This window comes from Monodelphis domestica, chromosome 7 (assembly GCF_027887165.1).
Source record: "Monodelphis domestica isolate mMonDom1 chromosome 7, mMonDom1.pri, whole genome shotgun sequence".
NCBI lineage: Eukaryota > Metazoa > Chordata > Mammalia > Didelphimorphia > Didelphidae > Monodelphis > Monodelphis domestica.
The window spans coordinates 189,534,115-189,559,596 of record NC_077233.1 but is presented as its reverse complement, the minus strand read 5'-3'; the positions used below and the strand labels follow the sequence as shown (position 1 = coordinate 189,559,596).

The following is a 25,482-nucleotide window of genomic DNA, read 5'->3' as shown; positions in this document are numbered from 1 at the left end:
CAGCTGAGAAGAGAGGATAGTGTAGGATGCTTGAGGAGAAAAGAAAAGTTTGGAGCAACTTCTGTGGGGAGGGGGATCAATTAGGGAGGAAAAAAAGGATTGCCTTACTAAAGTGACAGCCCAGTTGAGATTAGATCACAAATTTGTCAGGTTCTCAGTCAACTTAGTTTCTAACTTCTTTTAGTAGCAAATGAGAAAGAGCCAGAGAAGCAGATGTGGAGTAAGAACAGGTTGGAGTTTGGCAATGTGAGCTTCTATAGAACAAAAAGGGTAATGGAATAAATAGTAGAGCAGAGGCCATGTAGAAATGAACTGATTAAGTATAGAGATGAACTTGGAAGAGGAGAAAAGTGAGGTGAGATCAGGGTTTGTAAAAGCCCAGAAGATAGGGAGGAATGGTTTAGAGGTCCTAGAGAATAAATAGTCCATAAAAATGGGAGGAGAGGGGAGAGGAGAAGGCTGCTAAAGAAAGGTCATGGTTACTGGTATAAAGTTCATACTAGGGGCATTGTTGATTCAGCCAAGTGATTTTTTTTTAAGTGATTTTTTTAAAAGTGCAGATCATTAAGGCATTAAGGCTTGGGATACAGGATTGCCATTCAAACAGGAATGCATGAAAAGCTGTTGTAAGAAGAGGACAGTATAGATAAAACCAAGAGAGACCTATTATGAAAGTCTGAAGCAAAAAAAACAAACAAACCTTTTAACTAGAGGCATTTAGAATCTATCTGGCTGACTGCTTCAGAGTAGAAGCCTTATCTCAGGTTTGGGTCCCTTATTATGGGAGATATATATAGAATATATATATATATAATATAGATATATAGAATCCCCATTCTAAATTTCCATTGTGGTGAAAAAGTGTTTTATATATACATACACATATATTTAGAGAAATGCAAATCAAAACAACCCTGAAACACAATCTCATACCTAGAAGATTGGCCAATATGACAGTAAAGGAAAATAATAAATGTGGGAGGGATTGTGGCAAAATTGGGACAGTAACACATTGCTGGTGGAGTTGTAAATTAATCCAGCCATTTTGGAAGGCAATTTGGAATTATGCTCAAAGGGCTTTAAAAGAATGCATAAATACACTTTGACCCAGCAATATCACTACTAGGTTTGTACCCCAAAGAGATAATAAGGAAAATTACTTGCATAAAAATATTCATAGCCTCATTCTTTGTGGTGCCAAAAAATTGGAAAATGAAGACAACCCTTGATTCCTTGATTGGGGAATGGCTGAACAAATTGTGGTATATGATGGTGATGGAATATTATTGTGCTGTAAGGAATGATGAAATGGAGGATTTCCATGTGAACTAGAAGAACCTCAGTGAACTGATACAGAGTGAAATGAATAGAACCATGAGAACACTATGCAGAAAGTGAAGCATTGTGGAACTATCCAATGTAATGGACTTATCTACTAGCAGCAATGCAATTATCCAGGACACTCCTGAAGGATTTATGAGAAAGAATGCTATCCACATTGAAAGAAAGAACTATGGGAATAGAAATGCAAAAGAAAAACATATGACATCACTTATCACAGGGTTTAGGCTTTAAGAGATCACTCTATAGCAAATATGGAAACAGGTATCAAGTAAAAACATTTGTATAACCCAAAGGAATTGCTTGTTGGTTCTGGAAAGGAGAAGAGAAGAGGGGACAGAAAGAAAATGAATCAAATAAACATGGAAAAATATTTTAAAATGAAAATAAATAAATTCCCATATGGGCTTGGAGCTTCCAATTGCCTCAATGAACTGTGCTCTGAATCTTCCATCTTTCTCCAAGGTTAGCATTCAAAGTTCCTGCTATAGAGCCCCTAAAGCCTGTCCTTTCCCAAGGATATCAAGATTGAAAATTACCCTTCCTATACAATAGAAATAGGAGTTGGGGGGGGGGGACACTAATAAAACTTTTTTAAAAGAAAGACAACTACACTCTCCTTCCTGAACACAATGAAAACTCTCAGACCTTCAGACTTAAATATTTCAGGTAGGTTTAGCAATCTGATTAAATTAACTCACCTTAAAATGGGAATGAGGGAAGGAGTTAGATGGCTCAGTTGATTAGAGCCAGGAAGACTTTCAAATACCTCAGACACTTACCAGCTGTATGATCCTCTTAGCCCAGTTTGTCTCAGTCTACTGGAGAAAAAAAATGGTAAACCACTACAGTATCTTTGGTACCAAAACCCCATGAACAGTAATGGCAGGATATGGTCCACAGTGTCACCAAGAATCTACACAAATGAACAACAAACTTTTGTTTTTTTAAAGAGGAAAAAATAACCCCCGAATAATCCCGATAATTGGAGAAAAGCATTGAAAAAATAGCTTTGCATTTTCTAGTGCTTTACTCTTACAAATCAGCTGACATCACCACTCCCTTCTTTGTGTGGGGAAAACCTAGAATAGTTAGTTAGCCACAATTTGGCTTCTCTTTGTAAGGTTAAGTGATTCCTGATCATGTCTAAAGGGTGATTTGATGGGACTTTACTTCTCAGGATTTGTTTTGTACCACTTGTTCTGAGTTATAAAGAAATTCTTAGTCAAGTCTGCCACATTCAAACAAGAATTCCATTTCTATTATCCCGACAAGTGGTTCACCAGATTTGCTTTAAGCCTTCCAGGGAAAGAAAAATCACTATCTTCTGAGGCTGTGCATTCCATTATGGGAGAGATAAAATTGTTAGGAAGTCTATCCTCTTATCAAGCTGAAATCTATCTCTAGGTAACTTCACCTCTTTTTCCTAATTCTGCCCTTGGGAGTCAAGCAGATCAAACCCAAATCCTCTTTAAAAAGCAATTTAGATCTTCAACTTGTACTGTATGCATTATATATGTATAAGAGCCTTATACAGCTTCTTTTGTGTAGTTTCTCAGGCCCAAAAGTGCAAACTTCCCTAAAATCTATCTTAAATCAACAATTTGGGCTCGGTTCTCAGCTTTCTGCAGAAGTCTCTGATACATAAACATAATAATTTATTTTTTTTTAAAAAGACTATCCCAACATGATGTAGTTCCTAACATTAGATGTTTCTACTTTGTAAAATTCCATCTTTGAAAGGGGTGGTTAGGAAAAGTTCATTTTCTCCCAGCTTGGCTAATAGTTTCTCAAGAAAAGTATGCCTGTTTAACAGATGAATCACTTTAATTTTCAGGAAATGGAACCTTACTCTTCTGAACTCAAATGACCTGCAGCATTTTTTGATCATGAAATAGTAATTATAATAATGCCTTAATCTCTAATCCTCTCAGTAATAGGAGGGAGGTGGTGTGTGGATTGTAAAAACCTGTTGTTCATCTCTCAGAAAATGATCTGCTAAAGTTTTGGAGAGTGGGGAATACAATTTATTATGGGTAATAGCTTTTTCCCTTGTCAGAGAAATTCTGCTTTTTATTAGGTTGTTGGCCTTAAGTAAGCCACTTCAAGTCTCTGGGCCTGTTTTCTCATCTATAAAATGAGAGGTTTGGTCCAAATGGCTTCAAAAATCCTTTCCATTTCTAAATTTATGATTCTCTGATTTCTGAGGATGATACATGTAGATTTTATCTCCTTGAGCTGTTTTGAGAATGACGTGATCATTCTGTGAAGGGCTTTGTAAATCTTAGAGCACCATGTAACCCTCAGCTATTATTGTTAGCCTTCCAATTTCTCCATTTTTCATGTCACCAGTTCTTTTTTGCTAATTTTAAAGTATCTCTTGGATATACCCCTTCTATTGCATTCTCACTACTATGCCTTTACCTCATAGCTGGATTTTTCCACAGTCTCTTAATTCCTGAGTTCTTTCCCATTGGATCTATCCTGAACACTCAAAGAATTATCTAGACCTGTGATCTCATTGGTTAAGATGTTTTCTCTAATGACGTCCACCGCAACCCATCCATGTCTCTCCATCCGCCCATAAGTGAAGTACTCTCAACAACACAAGCGAAAGCGGAAACAAACAGAACTAAACCGCATCAGCTTCACACGTCCCTAAGGGCCGCTTTTGAGGGTCAGAGGCCCCGCCCATGAAGCCATCCGATTGGCCCTTAGGCGAAGCGTCTGCGCAAATCCTCGAATTTTCCCGCTAGGTTTAGAGAGAGTGAAGGGCGTGGCGAGCGACCGAGCGGCTTGGGACTCTGGGCGTTCAGATACCACAGAGGGGCGGGGCGGTGTAATGCGCAGGCGCGCTGCCCTTACCCCGGCCCAACCTCTCCCCTCCGCTTTTATTCTGGTGGCCGTTGGAAAATGGCGACTGTTGCGGAGCTCAAAGCAGGTACTAGAAGAACGGGCGTAGAGCCAGGGCAGTTCAGTCTGGGACGTGGATGGAACTGGGAGACTACCAGCCGGCCCGCGGGCGGGGGAGGGGCTGGGGCGGGAAGTAGGACGGGGAGGACCAGGTGGACGGCCAGGGTGGGGGCTCGCTTCATCCACTTCCCTGGCCCCGAAGGCGGGCTGTCAGAACAAGGTTGTTGGCTTAGAAGTGAATTTCAGTTCGCTTTTTCTTGCTTTGTTTTGTTTTTAATCTCCCGTTAGTTGGTGAACTGGAGGGCTGGGACTTTGTTTAATTTTGCTTTTTGTATCCGGCGCTTTGCCGGGTGTTTGGCACGTAGTCAGCACTTAATAAATGTTTATTGATTGATGATTAGTCAGTAAGCATTTGTTGAGCCCCTGCTGTGCTAATGTTTCCCCCAGTGATTTATATTATGGAAAGATGGAGGCAGCCCTACACTGCGCTAAGTGCTAGGGGATACTAAAAGAGGCAAAAGACAGTCTTTGCCCTAGAGGAGCTCAGATTTTACTAGACCTGGGGGCAGGTAGTATCCAAACATTTCTCTGTTCCCTAAACGTGTTTACCGACTCCCTCTTCGTCCTATTCACAATTCTCGCCCTCCTCCACAAATCTTTCCTGAAAATGTCATAAGACTTCGTTCCCCTCCCCCCACGCCCACCACTCGAGTTTAAGTTTCGGGAGTGTGGTTATCCATGCTGCAGGTCCTGATGCAGATCCAAGAATCACCTTATTTTATTTTATTTTAATTAATTTATTTAGTCAATTTAGAACATTATTCCCTGGTTACAATAATCACATTATTTCCCTCCCTCCCCTCCACTCACCCTTCCCGCAGCCGATGCGCAATTTCATTGGGTATAACTTGTGTCCTTGATCAGAACCTATTTCCATGTTGTTGGTGTTTGCATTAGGATGTTCATTTAGAGTGAATCACCTTATTTTAAAATAACTAGCTTTTCTATAGCACCTTTAGAGTTTGCAAAAAGAACAAGCTATCTTAGCTAAAATTCCACCTTCAACAGTAAGCCTTTACTGATCTTAATTCTAGTGCCTTTGCTCTGTTGATTATTTCCTCTTTAACCTTATTGCTTATTCACTTACATTTTTTAGCATATGTAGCTTATTTCTACAGTAGCTTGCTGTCTTCATTAGACTGAACACCTAGAGAAAGGGATTAACTTTTGCTTTTGTTTCCCAGTCAGAAGGCTCTTCTTAATAAATGTATTGACTATCTCAAAAAACACTGCTATTTTAAACTATTAAGTCTTTAATAGCTTAAACACTAAGCCATTTTTAGGACCTGTATTTTCTCATTCTTTTCTCACAGCAACCTAATAGGTGCTCTTGGAAGCCCTGTTTTACAAATGGGGAAATTGAGGCCTAGGGTCAGTTAGCAAATCAACATGATTATTGATCTCTATCTGCCAGGCACTGTTCTTAGTGTCTGTATTTGAACTTAGGTCTTTTTGACTCTGAGGTCAGGCATTGTATCTCCTGAACCATCCAGCTACTTCAGTCTGCCCAGGCCCCTGAGAAAGTTAAGTGACTTGCCTCTGGCCATAGAACTTGTGTGTACCAGAATCAGGAATTGAACTCCTCAGGTGTTAGTGACTCCAAAGGTTTTATTCCCAGATCATCATACCCTGATGTTGCTCAGCTTATGCTGTCATGATAACAACTCACATTTTTATAGTGTTTTGCATCTATGTTGGTATTTTTCCCTGATTGATGTTATGGAAATATGAGAGGGTTAGGGCCAAGCAAGAATTTGGAGACCTGCGTGTTTATCTAGGCTTTGCTTCCAACTACTGTACTTATGACTATGGATACTTACTTCTACCTCTCTGGCCTGAGTTTCCTCAGAACTCTTCAAAATGAGAGATTTTGACTAGATGATGTTCATGAACCCTTTCAGTCCTAAGATTCCATAAATTTATAATTTGGTCTCTTCAGCTACAGTAAAAGTTCTCTAAAGGAACCAGGTCTTTTTTTTCCTCACTTCCGGTGATGACTAGGTGGCTTGCATTCTGTATGCAGTAGGTAAAGGAGAAATAAAACACAGCATGGGCACTCAGTTAACTAATAACAATTGCATAGGATGCTGGGGTTGTAGCTATACTTACATATACAGGTAAATTGAGGGATTTAGCTTCTTGTATAAAAGAGGTCATTTAAAAGGCCATTAAACTTTTTAATTACACAACTTCTATAGCCATATAGAATTTTGAATTTGCCAAATGTTACATGTAAATTTTGAGTGTTGACCATTCCTCCAAACATTCCCTGCTGTCTCATCATCTTCTCCATCGCCCAAAATGTTTTGGTTTGTTATCTAAAATAGAAACAAAAAAAGTTACCATATAGTTTAAAAATATATTTGCCTTTCTGTATATCATATGAATTGTCATTGGAAAATAGCTGACAGCTTAAAAAAAGTAGGGAGTAGTGGAGTTCAGGATTGATAGTACCTTTACTATAGTAAAGTATATATAGTACTATAATTATTACCTGCTAAGTGGATGGAACTGGGGAGGTAGATTAGTGCTGGGGTCCAGAAGTCAGTGATTGAGTTTAGAAGAAGCCCCAGTGCTTAGTCTGAACCTATCATTCCTTGCTATGTTGGTAACACTTTAAATTTATTTTTATTTTGGTGTAAATCCCAAGTTGCCTAATAACAATATATCTATAAAAATGATCAATGATTTATCTTAGATTTCTTGTACTAAAATGTTGTCTTATTTAATAGTTTTAAAGGATACACTGGAAAAAAGAGGTGTATTGGGCCACTTAAGAGCAAAGATCCGAGCTGAAGTTTTTAATGCACTAGATGATCAAGGTGAAAAACCTCCACCACTGTCTCATGAAAACCTTCTAATTAATGAATTAATTAGGGAGTATTTGGAATTCAACAAATATAAGTATTCAGCATCTGTCCTTGCAGCTGGTAAGTATAGATTGTTTGTTAAATGAATCATCATCCGTTTCTCCATTTTTTGCAAAGGTAATTTAGCTTCATGATCCAGTTTTATCAGCAAAAATAGATGTGGAGACTTGATATAATCTATTGATCTTTTTTTTTAAGCCCTAACCAAGATCTCATAACCTTTGCCAGTTTGTTAGAAAACAACTTTATAACTGAGGTATTCTTTAAAAATTTTATTATTTACTTTTTTTTAACATTCTTTTAAAATTTTGAGTTACAAATTCTCTCCCTCCCTCCCTCCCATCAACTGAGAAGGTAATATATCAGTTATATGTGTGAAATCATATAAAACATTTCCTTATTAACTTTATTGGGAAAAAAAGCAAGAAAATTATACTTCAATTTGTGCTCAATTCATGTCACATTTTTTTGTCATAGATCCTCTGTTTTGGATCATTGTATTGATCCACATAGCCAAGTCTTTCAAATTTATTCATCTTTTAAGACATTGCTGTTACTATGCACAATGAACTACTTGGTCCTTGTAATTTCCCTTTGCAAATGAAGCACTCTTTAGTAAGTACATAGTTTTCTTTTTGTTAATAAATCCAATTGGTTTTTGATCTCTAGGGCAGTTTTATTCTGGTGATAATTAGGTATGTTCAAAATCAGTTTGGTTAACTTAATCATTTGTTCAGTTTTTCTGTTGTCAGTATAAGTATTCCTACTATCAAATAGAACTAGAGTTCCTTGTCAGGATTAATTGAATTGATAACATGGAACTTTAAAGATACAGACATTATTAGAATATACTGACCATTAATTTTTAAAGTATTATAGTACAGGTCATACAAAGCTGGAAAACTTTTCTGCCAAAGACCAGCCTGGCTAATTTTAAAAAGGTTAATCAGTAAATTTTTCAGTCACAGAAATTCTCAAAGACCATGTCCCAAATGGATTGAAAACTTTATAGTTGGAGGATTAACTCTTGTGAAAACATTATAGATATTTGAAATATAGTACAAATCACTTTAAAATGTCTTATGTGTAATTTAAAATTTGGCCCAGGCATCTGTCCTTTGCCTTTTTTATATTTGTTACACTAAGTAGATAGCATATTTTGAATTATATTACCCTGAATTTTTCCATTAATGCTTTAGTTTACTGATTTATGTAGAATTAAATAAGATTTCTAAAGCCCTTCCCAGAACAAAACATGAACTTCTTCACATTTTAGAGATTAGAGTGAGACAAAATTTTTAATGAGAAAAAGACTAACAGAAAATGCATCACTTCTAGGGGAGGGAGGACATGCTATTACTTTGCAATTATTTATATCTAGATTTAGAAATTGGATTACCGCTACCATTTATCACTTATTGGCTCTTAATATTTGTTAAACATTCACTGCCTTCTAGGCTAATAGAGAAATGAAATGAAGAAACTAAAAAATTAAAGGAGTTTAATGACCTGAAGGACAGGTAGGTGGCACAGTGGATAGAGTGCTAGGTCTGGCATCAAGAAGACTTGAGTTCAATCATCCTCAGATACTTACTAGATATGTGACCCTGACAAGTCACTTACCTCAGTTTGCTTCAGTTTCCTTATCTGGAAGAAGCTGAAGAGGAAATAGCAAACCATTCCATTATCCTTGCCAAGAAAACTCCAAATGGGGTCATACAGAGTTGGACATGACTGAAACAATCTAACGAGCAGCAACTATGAGTTTGAAGTTAAATAAGGCTTAAGTTTAGTGACTATATGGTTATGGTTCCAGGCTATTCATCACCTTAGAATGGTACTCTTCAGTGGTAAAACCATGTATTTCTTGGGGCAAGGAAAAGGACTCTCACTTTTTATACTATTGAACTTATTTCATTGATAGAATGAATTTTGATGTCATTTTTTCTCTTCATTTGATTTTGAAGGAAGCTTTAACTATTTTTAACAATTCCTGTTTATAAAAATTCAATCAGTCTTGTGCTAGTGTTTTTTTTTTCTTTTGCTTAACCTAGGAGAAAATAAAACATGTGATGTCAGTAAGGTTGTATAATCTTAAAAGTTTAGCCATTTTTTATAGGTCGCTTTTAAAATATTTTCTGAAAGACGCCAGTTAGCATCTATATCTGATTTATAATCTCTAATGTTGATTGTCCTCTTAAAAAATAAACTATTCAGTTGATCATATAGTATATAGTGTTTACTTCCATAACTTTTATAAAACTTGGAAATGAAACTCTTTGCAGAATTATTTTATGTTTTATGGTACCTGAGGATTTAATAAAAATAGTCTTACTTTTTCAGAATCTGGTCAACCAGCAATGCCATTGGAAAGACAATTTCTCATTAAGGAATTAAATATATTTGAAGATTCGAATGCAAAAACAGTGTAAGATGTTATTTCTTTAAAAGTTTTCCTTTTTTTTGTTTTCTTCATCCACATCTATATAGGCAAGCTATTTCCTAATGTTTGTTTTAGCTAACAATAGAAGTTAGTTTGTAAGTCAAGGTTTGTAAAGTGGACAAATTTTGGGCTCTTGTAGCAAACCGGATTTTCTTGAAAAGCAATTTGCAAGGCCAGATATTTTTGCAAATGCTTTCTTAGGCCTGCTCCAGTAAACCGTAGCTGAAATTCTTGTGGTCATTCAGTGGTTGCCTGGTAAAATGCTCTCTTAAATTCAGAGACTGTATCTTATTGTTTATATTCCCTACAATAGATACCTAGCTTAGTTTCTTGCACATGATAGGCATTAAATAAATATTTATAGTTCAATGAATGAATAAAGAACATTTGGAAAAACAATGTGAAGAAAATCACTTTTCTTGTTCAGAAGTGTAACTCTTTGTTTAAGACTTGTTCATTCATAAATTTTCTGAGTTGTCTTTTTCAAATTATTCATGTGCCAAGTAAATAAGGCTTTAGAGTTTAGTACCATTTAATTATTTCATGACTAATAGCATATGTAATAGAAATAGAGAAGGTTCCCAGCTTGGTTTGCAAGCCTGAAGTTCTCTCTCTCTAACTTGCCTCTATCACACATCATACACATTATTTTACTTCATCATTAGCCTGTAGGTACCAACTTATCTCAGATACAATGCTCTCTATTTCTTTGCTTTTTAAAAAATGTATTTTTTTCTATTTCTATTTTAATAGTTTTTTTCACATTGTGTGGTAGTTTTTTAGCTATCTCCTATTTTTTAGAAGTAGGTACAATATGATTCTAATTAAAAAGTGGGATATTTATTTTTTAGAATTTAAACCTAAAATTGTTTTTAAAATTAAAACTGATTGCTATATGTGATATCTAAGGTAATCAATATTTCCAAGAATTTATGAAGTTATATTTAATATGATGAGAGCTTCAAACATTCTTTTTCTAGTTTGTTTACTACACTGAAATCTAGCTTTTAAAATGTGTGACATACATTTCCAGTTTTACTAACTTTTTTTAAGCCTTTCTGTCTTAGACTTGATACTGAGTACTGATATGGTAAAAATATTGAGTATTGATTCTAAGATAGAAGAATGGCAAGGGCTGGGCAATTGGGGTTAAGTATTATAAGGGTTAAATTAGGAGTTTTGACAAAATAAGAGAGCAGCTTTTCATAACTTAAGTTTTAATGAGAAAATAGTAGAGTTGTAAATTAATATTCCTTTAAGCCAGAGAAAAGAAATCTTCTAGCAGCTTTTAACAATTAACAATTTGGTTTTATTAAAATAGAGGTAGTAAAAGAATAGAGTAAAATGAATATAGTAAAGGAGAGAAATGTAGGAAAGAGGTAGAGAAAGAAATTGCCTAATACATAACAGGCTAGAGAAAGTCCAGCTGATCACCCTTCAGCTCAGCTGACAGAATCAATATATGTAGATATCTACTTCCAACCACCAACTGACAACCAATCACCAACCCACACCATCAGCAACCAACCCCCAATGACCAACTACCAGTGACTACCTCCCAACCCAAAAAAGGTCAAAAAGCCCCTCTTAGTCCTCACACTGGCCTTTTATCCCCCCCCCTTTTTTTTTTAAACCCTTACCTTCCTTCTTGGAGTCAAGACAGAAAGAGTGGTAAGGGCTAGGCAATGGGGGTCAAGTGACTTGCCGGGGTCACACAACTGGGAATCGTCTGAGGCCAGATTTGAACCTAGGACCTCCCATCTCTAGGCCTGGCTCTGAATCCACTGAGCTACCCAGCTTCCCCCTATAACCCCTTATAACCTCATTTCCTGTCTTGGTTTCTACTTCCTTTCACTGTGGGCTAGTTTATCTTTACACATCTCTTTGGTAAAAAGACCTCCAGGTACTCAGTTAAATTAGAACAGGAATAAAGAATTCCCTTTTATAGTAACTTGCCTAGGTCACACAGCTAAGAAGTGTATGAAGTCATTTTAACCTAGATCCTCTTTACCAGTTTTTTTTTAGTATATAACATATTGAAGATCCTACATTAAAAGAGGCTTGTTTGGTTTTATATTTATTATAATCTTCTTTTAATATGGAATACCAAGCATATAATAGTGCCATGAAAGTTTATCACCTTAAATGAACAGCAACTGATTAAATGTAGATATTCATGATATTTCATTTTTAGAGCAAAAATAAGCAAAAGACTTCTTTTGAATCCATAATTGTAAAATTGAATTGCTTCTTATCTCAAGTTAGGCAAAAAAAATTTTTTTAACTTATATGAAGAAAGATTTGAGATAATTTTTAAAAATTTCCCCAAATTGGGGGGCAGCTGGGTAGCTCAGTGGATTAAGAGCCGGTCCTAGAGATGGGAGGTCCTAGGTTCAAATCTGGCCTCAGCCACTTCCTAGCTGTGTGACCCTGGGCAAGTCACTTGACCCCCATTGCCTAGCCCTTACCACTCTTCTGCCTTGGAGCCAATACACAGTATTGACTCCAAGACAGAAGGTAAGGGTTTAAAAAAAAAATTTTCCCCAAATTGGCACAATTAATATATAGTTTACTTTTGATTCAATTAGTTTGGGATGGCATCATATGACATAGCTAGAAGAGACCTTAGAAGCAATCTGGCACAGAAATTTTTTAAGTTTTTTAAAATTTTATTTGAATAACAAAGTTCCACTTTCTGAAGCAATATGATCCATGTTGTCTCCCTTTTTCCCTCCCTCCTCCTGGAGCTGACAAGCAGTTGAATCTGAGTTATATACATATCACATAAAACTTTTCCATATTACTCATTTTTATAAGTGAATAATCTTATAAAGTCAAAATCCCAAAACATATACCCAAATAATGATAAGTCAAATGTTTTCATCCGCATTTCTACTCCAGTTCTTTCTCTAGAGATGGATAGCATTCTTTTTTTGTAAGTTCTCAGAATTGTCTTGGATCATTATATTGCTGTTAGTAGCAAAGTCTTATCACATTGAATTGTTACAGAGTGTTTCAGTTACTGTGTATAATATAGCCCAGGTTCTGCTTATTTCACTTTGCATCAGTTCATGTAGGTCTTTACAGCTCTTCTGAAATCATCCTGTTCATTATTCCTTTCAGCACAATAGTATTCCATCACCATCATATACCATAATTTGTTCAGCTATTCCCCAATTGATGGACATCCCCCTAATCTCCAATTCTTTACCACCACAAAAAGCTGCTACAACTATTTTTGTCCAAGCAAGTCCTCCCCCACCCATTTTTTAAAATCTCCAGAATACAACCCTCCTAGTGGTCTTACTGGATCAAAGGAATATATTCACAGTTAAGGGTTATGTTATGGACAATGATCTGGCAAGGAAGACCGAGAGGGCAAGGTTATACAGGAAGAAGAAAGAAGAGAAGACAGTACCACAAGATTTTAGGAGGAAGACTATGCAGAATTCTGACCTTGAGTTGGTCACTTATCCCCAGTAGTCCTTGTTGATAATATATTTTATCCAAGTTTGAAAGTGTGTAGTAAAATGACGTTAACTACTTTGGATTTAAAAGAAACGTTAGACATGAGTTACCCAGATCAAATTGCTTACCAGCTCTGGGAGGGAGGAGGGAAGAGAAGACAATATGGGTCGTGTAACTTCAGAAATATTTCTTCTAATCTTAATACCATATTTGCTGCTTTTATTGATTTTATTTCCTCTCTACTGTAGACCTCTTTTATATGGAATTATATCTCATTTCTTACATGCAAGTGAAGATGGCATCCAAACCACTTTCATGAAAGGATCTTCACTTCAGCCTCCAAGATGAAACTTTGACAGGCAGTCCAATTAAAAAAAACATGAGATGTGTGTAAGTTTTAAAAAATACATTTCTGTTCTGTTAATGCTACTATACATTTTCCCCTTGGAATATCTCATTATTTTGGGTTTTTTTCTTCCAATGTCACATGATTCATTTGTCTCCCTTCTTTCTTCCCTTCCCCCTCCTGGAGTTGACAAGCATGGAATATTTCATTGTGAGCCTAATTTTATTTGTACCAATTGCCCTGTGATGTTAATTTATACCTCCTATCCCCAAAATGCTATCCTTAGAGAATCCCAGAGAGAAAATGACTTTAAGAACAAAATTCTGAGATTCTAGTTGATCTTTCTACTCAGTAATGAGTTCTTGATGAAAGGTTTGTTGTTCACTAGACCTTAGTGTACTTCATAGAAATAGAATTTTAGTTGGAAAGTATCTTTGTAGCCATATGACCTAACCCAGGAAGAAATCTCTTGCAACTATGTGACAAAGTTACTCTGCTTGAAAACAGCCAAGTGGGGGTGGAGGCCAGAGAGAGAAAAGAGAACAATGCCATGCATCTCAGGACAGCCCATTCCACTCATGGATGATTCTAATCCTGATATTTTAGTTAAGAGGCCTAAATTTGTCCCTTGGTTCTGACCTCTGGTGCCAAGCAGAGTAAGTAAAAAATCCCTCTTATTTGCAATAGCCCTTCACATCCTTGATGACAGCTATAAGGTCTCTTCAGGCTAAAACAATGCCATATCTTTTTGCCATCTTCATATGACATGGACTCAAACCCCTTTACTGTCCTGGTTTCTCTTTCTTGGATATCCTAAATATACTAGATGTATTCTTGTTGGGGAACAGCATAGCAGCACTTTCACCTCTTTATTCCAGGAAGCTAAGCCTCTTGGCCCAAGATCACATTAATTTTTTACCTGCCACACCACTGCTATATTGTAGGGTATATTTTATCATAAAGGAATTTTTTAATTTTAGAAACAAGTTCAATTGTATAAGCTCTTTACCTCTTAACATCTTAAATTCCCAACTCTTAGAGTTACTTAGTATCTTACAGATATTTCATACTAAGAAATTCTAACTGTTTAAATAAAAGGTAACTATAGGTTTTCTTTTACTTGGGACATGGTGAAGAAAGGAAGGCTCTTCCCATTTTGTATTTGAGAATTTTTTTAAGCACAAGTAGTTTTTACATTTCTCCTATTGAATTTCATCTTAATAGATTGAGTCTGGTAGTTTAACCTGTCAAGATATTTTTGGAATCCTCATTGTCATTCATTGTATTAGTTGTCCTTTCTAATTTCTGCCATCTATGCTTTTCTAAAAACCAAGTTATTTATAGTGCCAGGCACAAATCTCTGGGATGTTCTACTCGAGTTTGCCTGCAAATTTGACATCATATCAGTTAATAGCTACTATTTTGTCATGTCTGGCTATTTATTCACTTAGTTCTAAATCTGTAGTTTGCATCTCTCCGTCTTTTCTATAAGAAGACACTTCATCAGATGTTCAAATCTAGTTAAAATATGGAACACTTCTTGATCTACTTGTTTAGTAATAAACCCTGTCAAAAAGAAAATAAGGTTACTCTGGCTTTGCTTAAAAAAAAAAACAAAAACAAAAAAAACCCTTACCTTCAGTCTTAAATCAATACTGTGTATTGATTCCAAGACAGAAAGCAGTAAGGGCTAGGCAATGGGGTTAGTTAAGTGACTTGCCCAGGGTCATATAGCTAGATATTCTGAATTCAAATATGGCTTCAGATATTTTCTATTGGTGTGGCCCTGGGCAAGTCACTTAACTAACTCCATTGCCTAGCCCTTACTTCTCTTCTGTCTTGGAATGAAAACACAGTATTGATTTAAGACTGAAGGTAAGGGTTATTTAAAAGAAAGAAAAGAAAGGCAATCTAATTTAACAGATTGAGTTGAATAATGAATGAACTGTCTCAAATATAAATTATCTTGTAGCCTCCAATCCAACCTTACCTTCTGAAACTTATACATCTGTTTCAAAAAGGATAATTAATTTTTAATGTTCCAAATACCTAGAGAAACTCACTAGCAGGATGGAACCTCTAAACCTGTAGCTAATGTATGTGGAAAGTACACTGGGCTGTGAGCGAATGATCTAGATTCTGGAACTACTGGCCGACTTTTTCAGATGAGGTGAAGATGGGTGTGTTAAGTGGGCCTGAGCAAGCTTTAACCTCTCTGAAAAATAATGGGGTTGAACCAGATTATTTCTAAGCACCCTTTCAGCTTTATGAGTCTGACTTTGTCTTAATTAGGAAACCTAAAGAGTGCTCCTTTCCCCACCCCACTCCAAAGGGACAGAAAACCTAAGTTTACTACATAATTACCTTTTACTTATTTGTTATTTGGTATGAAGTATCTATAAGATAATTAAATAGTTCTAGGTGTTGGGAATTTAAGATGTAAAAATAATATAAAGGGCTTTTATCATTGAACTTGCTTTTAAACTTGAAAAATTCTGATTTGATAAAATATGCCCCTTTTTAAAACAATCTGCTACAACCTTAAATTTAGTTGTTAATTTTTCTTATTCTCCCACCAAAAATTATCACTTCTTATTAGTTTAGTTACAATGTCCTTACATTATTATATTATTCAAAATTCATTGCATTCCACAGTACTTTTCAGTAAAATTGTTTACCCACATCCCTATAGTCTATCTTTGAAATCTCATTGTTAACTCATATTAGTCCATCCTTAATCTGCTACATTTTATAACTATTACAATAGTTATACTTTATGTCTTTGTTATGAAAGAAAATGAGCAGAAGTGCATAAAGCAGGAATTATTGCTGTAAGCATTCTATAATTTAAAATTTTAGGGCATAATTCTCATATATTCCATACTTCCTAGAAACTTTAAATGATTTCTAGTCATATTTTACTATAATTTAAGAAAATTCTCAGTGAATATAATATACAAAGGCATTTTTTTAGGGTTATATAGTATGAGAATTACTAGGTAATTCTTTTCTTGCCACAAGAGGGTGCTTTGGAAGCAGAACTGGCATCTGAGAATACTGATTAAAAATGCTATCACAAAAATTTGGGGGGAGATTTCTATTTCTTTTGGATGTAAAGCAATTGCAGTTCTCTTAACATATTTGGAGTTCTCCAAGAATAGTCTATTTACCTTAAAATGAATAGTTTAAAATTATGATAATGTAGATTTCTACTACTCATTTTTAAGTGTTTGGGAAAAGTATGTTAAGCTATAATTATACCTTTTGCTTTAAGAAGATACAATGCTTTTATTTTTGTGCCAAACTATACAAAGTTCTCATTCTTAAAAATTTTAAAGGTCAGTGATTTCATTAATGTGAGTACTCTTTGCACAGATACTAATCTGTGCTTTCATTTCATGTACATTCACAGGCCCTTCTGTGCTTTCATTTCATGATTTGCTACAGCCACAAATTCATCTTCTATTGCCCAACTTTTTGATAATAAATCTTCTGATTTTAACTAGACTGATCTGTTGAGCAGTTATCTGTGGCCAGACCCTTTTGAGCTTGACATCACACAGCAGAGTTTGATCCAACTCATGGTTTTAAAGAATCCAGAGTCACTGTTCTCCATACCATGAGGTAGTAGCAGAAGAGGACTTGTAGTGGAGGAAAATTCTCATAAAATATTTAAAATGGAAGAAAAAATGTTGGAAACAGTCCAGTATATTATTTAGAACTAACTTGCCAATTTTGATTCTGTATAAATATTTTGTATGTGTTTTGAATTTCAGATGGGCATTTAGAAAAGTGAAGGATAACGGGCACTAATACAGAAGATCATCATGTTTCTCAAACTGTGAAGAAATGATAGCTTTCATTTGGTGCAAATATACATCTTTTAATTTCCCTGCATGTATATTAAATTGCTATTTATTGTCACAATATAACACTATACAAATAATATGTGTATTTTGTAGAAATGCAAGTTTTTGGAACACATTTAGCCATCTCATGTGTTTCTACATTTGTGAATAAAGGTTAACTAAGCTTATTGAATTTGAATTGAAAAAGATAAGCATTTTGTTTTTAGGCAATATTTTAGGATATTCCAAACTAGTAGAAAATGAAAATGCATTCATTTGCCATGAAACTCTCCTCTTTCCCTTTCTAATTCCTCCTGGAAAACAGAACTATATTATACATCACAGTGTGTTTTTCAGTGTACTTCATTCAGTATATTTATTCCTCCAACTAAAATTATGTTACATAGCAAAATTCATTTAAAATACATATAAATGTGGAACAAATTTGAAGTGCAAAGGTTACTTTAAAAATACATTAAAACAAGAAAAACTTTGGTTAATCAGTAATTTTTGAAATATATTATGATTTTCCAGGGAGCTGGTTTTTAATAGTTAAGGATTTTAAAATTCTTTGAATATGAATTTTTAATTACCAATCTCTTTCCTTGAAAAGTTTATGCTTTTTTTCAAAAGGGTTAATCTAGAGATTGGACAAGAACTAGCTTTTTAAATTTCCATTAAGTAAAACAAAGGGCTATTTTGTAATATGGAAAGTGTAGGCAATGAAGAGACAGGCTTTGGGTTAAAATACCAGGATGTGTCTACCTGTTAAAAAGATGGTACTATTTAGCCTTTATATAGCTAAATACCTCGATGGTACATTTTAAAGATGAAATGTCCAAGTATCTACCCTGAATTCACAAACTTTAAAAGTTTTCATTAAAATTTATTTTGGCTTCAAAATAGGATACTTTGAAATTTTCTTGTAAACTCTTCTAAAATGTGCTTTCTCCCATATTTATTAGAGCAGTTATATACTTAATGTGGAATTAACATGTTTTCCCAGTTGCTCTAAAACGTGTTTCTGATTATTACAGAATATGGCACCTGATCAACAGAAGCTACATATGCAATCTAATAAAAGTAAAATTTTGAAAAGTATCTTTTTGTTATAGAGAACTTTTAGCCTTAACTGTAAACCCTTGTTTATTAGGAAAAATGTTAAGGGCTTTATTTAGTTCAAGCAAGACTCCAATTGAAAATACTTTGTACTGATTTTATATTTGGTGATAAGAGATATAATGTTTAGTGTTTTGAGATTAAAAGATCAAAAGTGTTACCAGAATACAAAAATAAATACTATCATTAGCCATCATCTTATAAGTCTTTAGATTTTAAGTAGATCAGTTTACTGAAAAGTTAGAGTTCATGTACAACTGATCTAATAAAACCATATAAATGCGAGAGTATCATAAGAACTAGTTTTAAAATAAAATTTGTAGTCTGATTATAATTATGAGTTGCATTGTATGTGGGAATTTAAAATGTCTGGATTCTTCCCAGAAGATTAACTTCAGACTTCAAAGATGTTGGCAGTGAACATTGAATTTACCTCAGGATTTTCAATCATGTAAGATTATATATATTCAATCAAAATTGAGTACTGTAATTTTGGTACAGATGTCAAAACGGCAAAAGAGTAGCTAACTAGAATTGTGTTAAATAGAGACTAGTGCTTTTGGATGCAATGTTTTGTAATAATTTTTATACTAAGATGACTGATAATTTAAATGTATCTTTCAATAAATGAGGTTAAAGTACCTTTTTTTAATAATATTTGTGTAGCCTTTGTTTAAATGAATATTTGTATTGTTCTGGCATCAAATCACACACACTATTATGGAATAAATGTAAACCAGAGTTTGACTGTATTTTAACATTCCAGAGTCCTCTTATGCTCAAATCATTGTATGATTATATGAAGTAAGTTCAAAGAACAGCTTTTCCCCTGATTTTAAAAAAGAATTTCTGCTTGCATTAATCAAGGCCACTGAAGTTACTTTTTAGTGTTGAGGATATTTGCCTCCAAGCCTAGTCTTTACACTAAACTGTTTTTAGATTCAGTGGGTAAAACACTAAAAACTAAAGAGAAAGAAGACTTCATCTAGTGGGAAAAGATGTTAACTATACAGAAGTCTGTAAACATTGGTAATTTTTAGTGAGGCATTCAAGATTTTGTTAGTTCTGAAGGATGTATAGGATTAATGGGAAGAAAAGTGGATTACAAAAGGATTACAAAGGCTACACAAAAGGAAAATACAGAAAAAAAAGTGAAGACTACAGATTATGGAAAGATGGAGAATAAGCTGGTTGCAGAGGTGGATTTTTAGCATTATGAGAAGCTTAGGTCTAACAAATCAACAGGTTTGTGACCTTCCTATAAAAATGTGTTTATTTGTACATCATCTTTATGGTCAGAGAATATTTACAATATCTGTTGGCTTTTAAAAAGGCTACAAAAGACTAATTTTTGACTGCTTTTTTAAATAAACAAGCTAGTATTAGATCACTTTTTTGGTGTTGTCATCCTATTGTCATTTCATTTTGTATCATATCTCAAAATACTTTGTCATTTATTGATTTTTAATATTAAAGTGAATTTAAACTAATGTTCTCCTGGGACTTTGTGATATTTCTTGATAATTGGAGATAGCCTGGATTGCCATCAAACTAGAGTGGCCACAAGCCCTTCCAACATTTATTACTTTCCTTTACTGTCATTGGCCAATCTCAGCAGTTATTTTTATTTAATTTATTTAAGATATTTTCCCATGTTTCCATGATTCATTTTCTTTCCCCTCCCCTTTTCTTTCCTCTCCCAGAACCAACAAGCAATTCCACTGGGTTGTACAAATGGCACTTGATACCTATTTCCATATTATTCATTTTTGCTATAGAGTGATTTTTTAAAGGCCTAAACCCCAAATCACATACCCATATATGCATATGATAAATGATGTCATATATTTTGCTTTTCAGCAGTTATTTTAAATGGAATTTATCTCTTGCTGCTGGGTTTTATTGGTAATATATAGAAATGCTGGTGATTTGTGTGGATTTATATTCTACAACTTTGCACAAGACATTATTTCCACTAGTTTTTTAGTTGACTCTAAAGGATTCTCTTAGTATATCATCATATCTGCAAAGAGTGATAGCTTAATTTCTTCATTGCCTATTCTAATTTTTTCCAATCCTTTCTGTTATTGCTATAGTTTCTATTGTTTCTAGAACAATATTGAATAATATTCTGATGATGGGTATCCTTGCTTCAGCCCTGATCTTATTGGGAAGCCTTCTGGCTTATCTCCATTACAAATAATATTTGCTTATAGTTTTCGAGAGATCCTATTGATTATCTTAAGGAAAACTCCATTTATTGCTGTGCTGTCTAGTATTTTTAAATAGAATGAATATTGTCTCTTGCATTTTATTTAAAATATCTAATTAAATGACAGATTAAATTATTTCTAGAATTGATGTAATAGGATATTGTTAAAGGTTCAACAATCCTGTGGTAATAAAACTTCATTTAGTCACTCAAAAACATTTATTGAATGTCTTTTTGTGCTTAAGACAGGTGGTGCAGTGGATAGAGTGCCAGACTTGAAGTCAAGAAGACATCTTCCTGAGTTCAAATCTGGCCTTGAACACTAGTTGTGTGACCCCTGGCAAGTTACTTAATATTGTTTGCTCAGTTTCCTAATTTGTAAAGTGAACTGAAGAAGGAAATGACAAAACATTCCAGTATCTTTGCCAAGAAAACCCTAAATGGGGTAACAGAGTTGAGCATGACTGAAACGAGTCTACAACAACAAAACTTGTACATAATTGTGCATTACAAGAAGTATATCAAAGAGGTAGACGATGTGATTCCTACTCTTAAAGATTTAAATAATTTGAGGAAAGAGGGACCATTGCTAATATCTCAAATCTTTTTTTTCTACACAATAGTATTTCCTAAATGGAAGTCCTTTTAAAAGGGAAAAGCTAATTCTTCTTTTGAAAATATCTATTCTTAATATGAGGGATTAATTTCTGTCTCTAGAATTTCACTGGGCTGGGAGTGGACACTAAGTACCTCAGTATCTAACTTAAATGTTTAAAAAAATCTAGAAATTTAGGTTTTCTTTTGTTGTTCTTTTCCCCTCCCTCACAGTGTTCATGGCTCAGCACCATTACTGTACTAAACCTGCTACAAAATATCTTCTTAGCAGATCCTCCAACTCAGGGACAGACAATTTCCACTCCTTTTACAGTGTTCTTGTTGCTAAAATGCCCCAGTGTCAGAAGCCCATTTATCTTTTTCCCAATTACTTTACATCCATTTTGCTCAGCAAAAACTGACCCCAACTTTTCTATGCCAGTTAGGGAAGTTATGACTGGTCTGGGAGAGTGTATGAAAATGAAGAAGTAAGCTTTATGCTAGAGGGATGGAAAAGAATCTTTGGTACTTTGCCAAAGAGTAAATTACCCTTACTGTATATAGACAAAATCCATTGGGAAAGGGGACAGAATTAGTTGTCGGGGAAGTTTCCCTGGAGTCTTCAGGGAAAGGCTCAGCCTCTCTCAGGCCACTCTATTATAGAAGCTCAGAAGGGACAAAAGAGTGCATACCCAGGAAAAAGGAAGAATGGAAATAAGCCCAATGCATTTCTTCAGAGCCACCCTTTCAAATACCTGAGACCCATCTGGGGTTTGCAGTGGTCATCTGAAGGTAGTTAGGTAGCTCAGTGGATAAAGCACTGGATGGGAACCGGGAAGATCTGAGTTTAAATCCAGCCTCACATTTACTAGCTGTGTGACCCTGGGCAAGTCACTTAACCGCTGTTTGCCTTAATCCACTGGAGAAGGAAAGGGCAAATTACTTCCGTATCTTTGCCAAGAAAGTCCCATGGACAGAATAGCCTAGGAGGTCATGGAGAGTCAGACACGACTGAACAACGACAGAGTTATCTGAAGAATTGCTTCGTGTCTTCCCTTCAGTCACTGAGAAACAACCTGTGTGGAATGCGATTCCTTCCAGCTCCTTCCCTTCACCGCTCCTGATAAGATCTAGAGAAACGAGGGAGAGGAAAGAGTGTATTTTGGGGAACCTCAGAGTGGAGGTTGAAGTGCCCTCTCGGGCACTACATTGGAGTTGGGATGCTACACCACGGAACCATATTTAGTCAGGGGGAGCGGGCAGTCCCGTATCCGGTATGCGGTTGATGGGAATTCCTGGAAGATCTTTGGCTTTCCCTTTTTGGGATGCTCTCCGCATCCTAGGAGATATTTATCCACTAAACTGGGGGTTGGGGTGGAGGTGGAGATCACCTCAGAATTGATTGAGAGCAAAATGGTAGGGGAAGAATTTTAACGAGAATATGAAGGACCAGGGCTCCTCCTCCGGGGTTGCCTGTGAATTCCCTCATCCCTTTCTAGCCCCTTAATAATTTACCAGCGCTTCTTCCTTTTATGGGGTGTCCAAGAATGAGTGTGTACGTGTGTGTCTGTGCGTTTGTCCAGAGAAGGGTTTTAGGTTGTTTTGTTTTGTTTTGTTTTGTTTTGATTTGGTTTTTGCTATGAAATTTTGAGTGTCAGAAGAAAACTAAGAAATACGAAGAGTTTCCCTTCCCCCAAAGACTTCTGGCAAAACAACAAATGGCCTCAGCTCCTAGAAGTTGGGGGTCCCTGTTCCATAGACTGTAAAAACACAAAATCCTCTCCCCTCCCTTGTTCTTATCAGCGTCACCCTCCCTTCATTTCAGCCTTCTCCGCAAATAGATTGAATGTGACAAATAAATATTCTCGGAGGATTTCGGGAGGGGGGTGGGGAGGGAAGGAAAAGACATGACCGTGGGATACAGAATTGACGAATGCCAGCTCTTTCTGTACCCCAGTCCCTGATCGAACCCCTCTCCCTGGTCTCCAGGTGGGGAAGAAGAAGTTAAAATTAGGGTTCTTAGAGCTGCTCTTTTGGTCATCGCTAAAGGGGGTGGAGGGAGGGAAAAAAGACAGAGGATGAGATGGGAGCAAAGATCTTTCTGTCTCTCTTGTAGATGTAAACTGAATTCAAGAAGACGCTCTGCACTTTCGTTGGCCCTGGGGAAAGCTTCGACAAGGAGACCCGGTTCAACAGTATCTCCTCCTAGACCACGGACCCAGCATCTCCAAGCCCGCAGTATCACGCCTCCGGGCAGCTGTTGGGAAAAGTCTTGGGGTCGCTTCATTCAATCTTCCCTGCAGAGGGCGGTATCCTTGAACCATACCCTTCCCTCACATCTCCCTCCCCCTTCCTCCCCTTTTCTCCCTGTTCCCCCTCTCCCGCCCCATCCTTCCCACCCCATATCAGTTCGCCCTCTATATAGAGAGGCTGGAGAGGCAGAGGGGACTTGGACTGTCCCAGCTGTGAACTGTGCAGGATCCGAATTCTCCAGTTCCTTCTCCGTTTCCCCTAATAGGATATCTGTAAGTAGTGGCCAAGAAGGGTCCGAGGGGAGTTGGGGGGGTGGGGGAAAGCCTGGCACCAGAGGTCACTCGTCCTCTGCAGCTCCAGAGCCAGGGTTGAGCACCAGCCTTAAGATGCTTATAATAAGGAGGCTATTAATGCAAACTTTGAGGGAGCTTTTTAGTTAACATCAAAGTAATAAACGTGTTCACTGGAGGTGACTTTTTATGTGTGCAAAAGATGCCTTGTTCAAATCTCAAAGCATCACCATGCATCATCAGTACAATCCTTTTTAATCTTATTTTAAAAGTGGGAATGGACTTTACAGTTCCTTAAATTTGCTGGAACATCCCCAGACTATTGTCTATTGACTATACCATCAATTTGATGCAAGGCTTTTTGCAACTCCTGGGCAGCCAGTAGTGAAAGATCATCCAATTCTATTATCAAGAGTGTTTATTTATGCAGAATATTTCTCATCCATGTCCATCTCAGCTCGTGCACCTTTCAAAGGAATTTGGTACTTGGGGAAACAACTTGCAAATTGGCCCATGTCTGACTGAGACAAGCCAAGCAAAGGACTACTGAACTGAATTATTTCTCTCTTGTGTATTTTAAATGCCATTTACAGCAATTTTTCCCAGTGAGAATGAGTTCTAAGACATGGTTAAAGAAAGTCAGTAGATGGCAGTATGTAAAAGTTTCTTGAGTGCCTCAATAAAATGTACCCTTACTCTTCATCTCAGTACTTAATGGAGAAAAGCCTAAATCTCAAGTGTCTCTTGTCTATTAATTCATTTTTTGTTTGCATAATATGTGTTGGTCAGTATTCCTTTGAGAAATTAAATGGGCTTTCTGTGAATTACTAGAAGTCTGGATTTTTTCTCAGTTTGGTAATAGAGGGTGCTGGCTATTTTAGAAAATGAGTGAAGAAACTGCCTCTCCTCCTATGAAACCTTCCTTGAGCCTGCCAAAGCTGGTAATCACAGGAATGTTCATTTTCTCTCGTTGTAAGTGACCATAACCCTATTCAGATTCATAGCTTCTTTTAAGAACTATTAAGTTCCAATTTGCATGATAGTTATTTAGGTGCATGCCATGATAGTTATTTAGTTCTTCTATTGTAATGTAGAGTCTTTGAGGGCAGAGAATCTGTCTTATGAAACCTTGTGGCTTGCCCAATTACTAGTACAGTGCCACACATAATAGGTTCTCAATAAATGTTTGTTGAATGAATGAGTGAATAAATGAAAGTCTGAAAATACCAACTTAGAGATTTCTTAGTTTGCTTTCCTCCATACAAATGCTCTGATTCTTTCCATGTAAAGCCCTGCAGTTTTATTATCACTTGGAAATAGGCGTGTTATTCCCTACAAGGTATTTGTTTTGAATTTGTTATCATTACATTTCTGTGGAACAGCTAGTATTGAGGAGAACATGTCCTTTTATGGTAGTGTTCATATGTTGAGCACCCAGAGCCCTTTTCAAATTATTTCTTCTTGTTAGTTGTGAATCAAGGAATTTGTCTTTCCTTACCCTATTCTTTTCAGAGATGTGGAGGTTGTTGAGAGACAGTCCCGCTTACCTGATTTTAATCACAATTCTGGAGAAAAGAGGACTTTTGCTCTTATTATTTAAGAAGAGAAGACTGAACATATTTGTGTGTGTGTGTGTGTGTGTGTGTGTGTGTGTGTATATGAAAATGGTACTACTCTCTACAGTGCATAAAATCACAACAGGTGTCCTGGGCTTTAAACATGCAG

At 36.0% G+C, this 25,482-nt stretch overlaps 3 protein-coding genes across 9 annotated transcripts in view; 2 read left to right on the top strand and 1 right to left on the bottom strand.

Moving 5' to 3' along the window:
* Positions 1 to 3,968, bottom strand: part of ABCC1 (ATP binding cassette subfamily C member 1) — a 184,071-nt gene extending 180,103 nt beyond the window's left edge. The window contains exon 1 of the mRNA XM_056806199.1: positions 3,766 to 3,968. The gene's annotated coding sequence lies outside the window, so the exon portion shown is untranslated. The remainder of the gene's footprint in view (positions 1 to 3,765) is intronic.
* CEP20 (centrosomal protein 20) lies at positions 3,946 to 19,898 on the top strand. Of its 5 annotated transcripts, none has more exons than XM_016423980.2 (5): positions 4,080 to 4,282; positions 7,047 to 7,244; positions 9,528 to 9,612; positions 13,386 to 13,485; positions 17,218 to 19,898. In XM_016423980.2, exons 1-4 carry the CDS (start codon positions 4,255 to 4,257, stop codon positions 13,441 to 13,443), a joined length of 369 nt encoding a protein of 122 aa, XP_016279466.1. In that variant the 5' UTR covers positions 4,080 to 4,254; the 3' UTR covers positions 13,444 to 13,485; positions 17,218 to 19,898. The 5 variants fall into 5 exon arrangements, with proteins under 5 accessions (XP_056662180.1, XP_056662181.1, XP_016279466.1 ...); XM_016423979.2 differs by having other exon boundaries at positions 4,108 to 4,282; positions 13,344 to 13,481; XM_001374840.5 differs by having other exon boundaries at positions 4,116 to 4,282; positions 13,344 to 13,485.
* A 3,457-nt stretch (positions 19,899 to 23,355) lies between these two features.
* Positions 23,356 to 25,482, top strand: part of MYH11 (myosin heavy chain 11) — a 134,361-nt gene continuing 132,234 nt past the window's right edge. For 2 of the 3 annotated variants that reach the window (XM_001366001.5, XM_001365941.5), the window contains exon 1: positions 23,357 to 23,739. The gene's annotated coding sequence lies outside the window, so the exon portion shown is untranslated. Of the gene's footprint in view, positions 23,740 to 25,482 lie in introns of all 3 variants that reach the window. The other variant, XM_007498607.3, reaches the window with a different exon arrangement.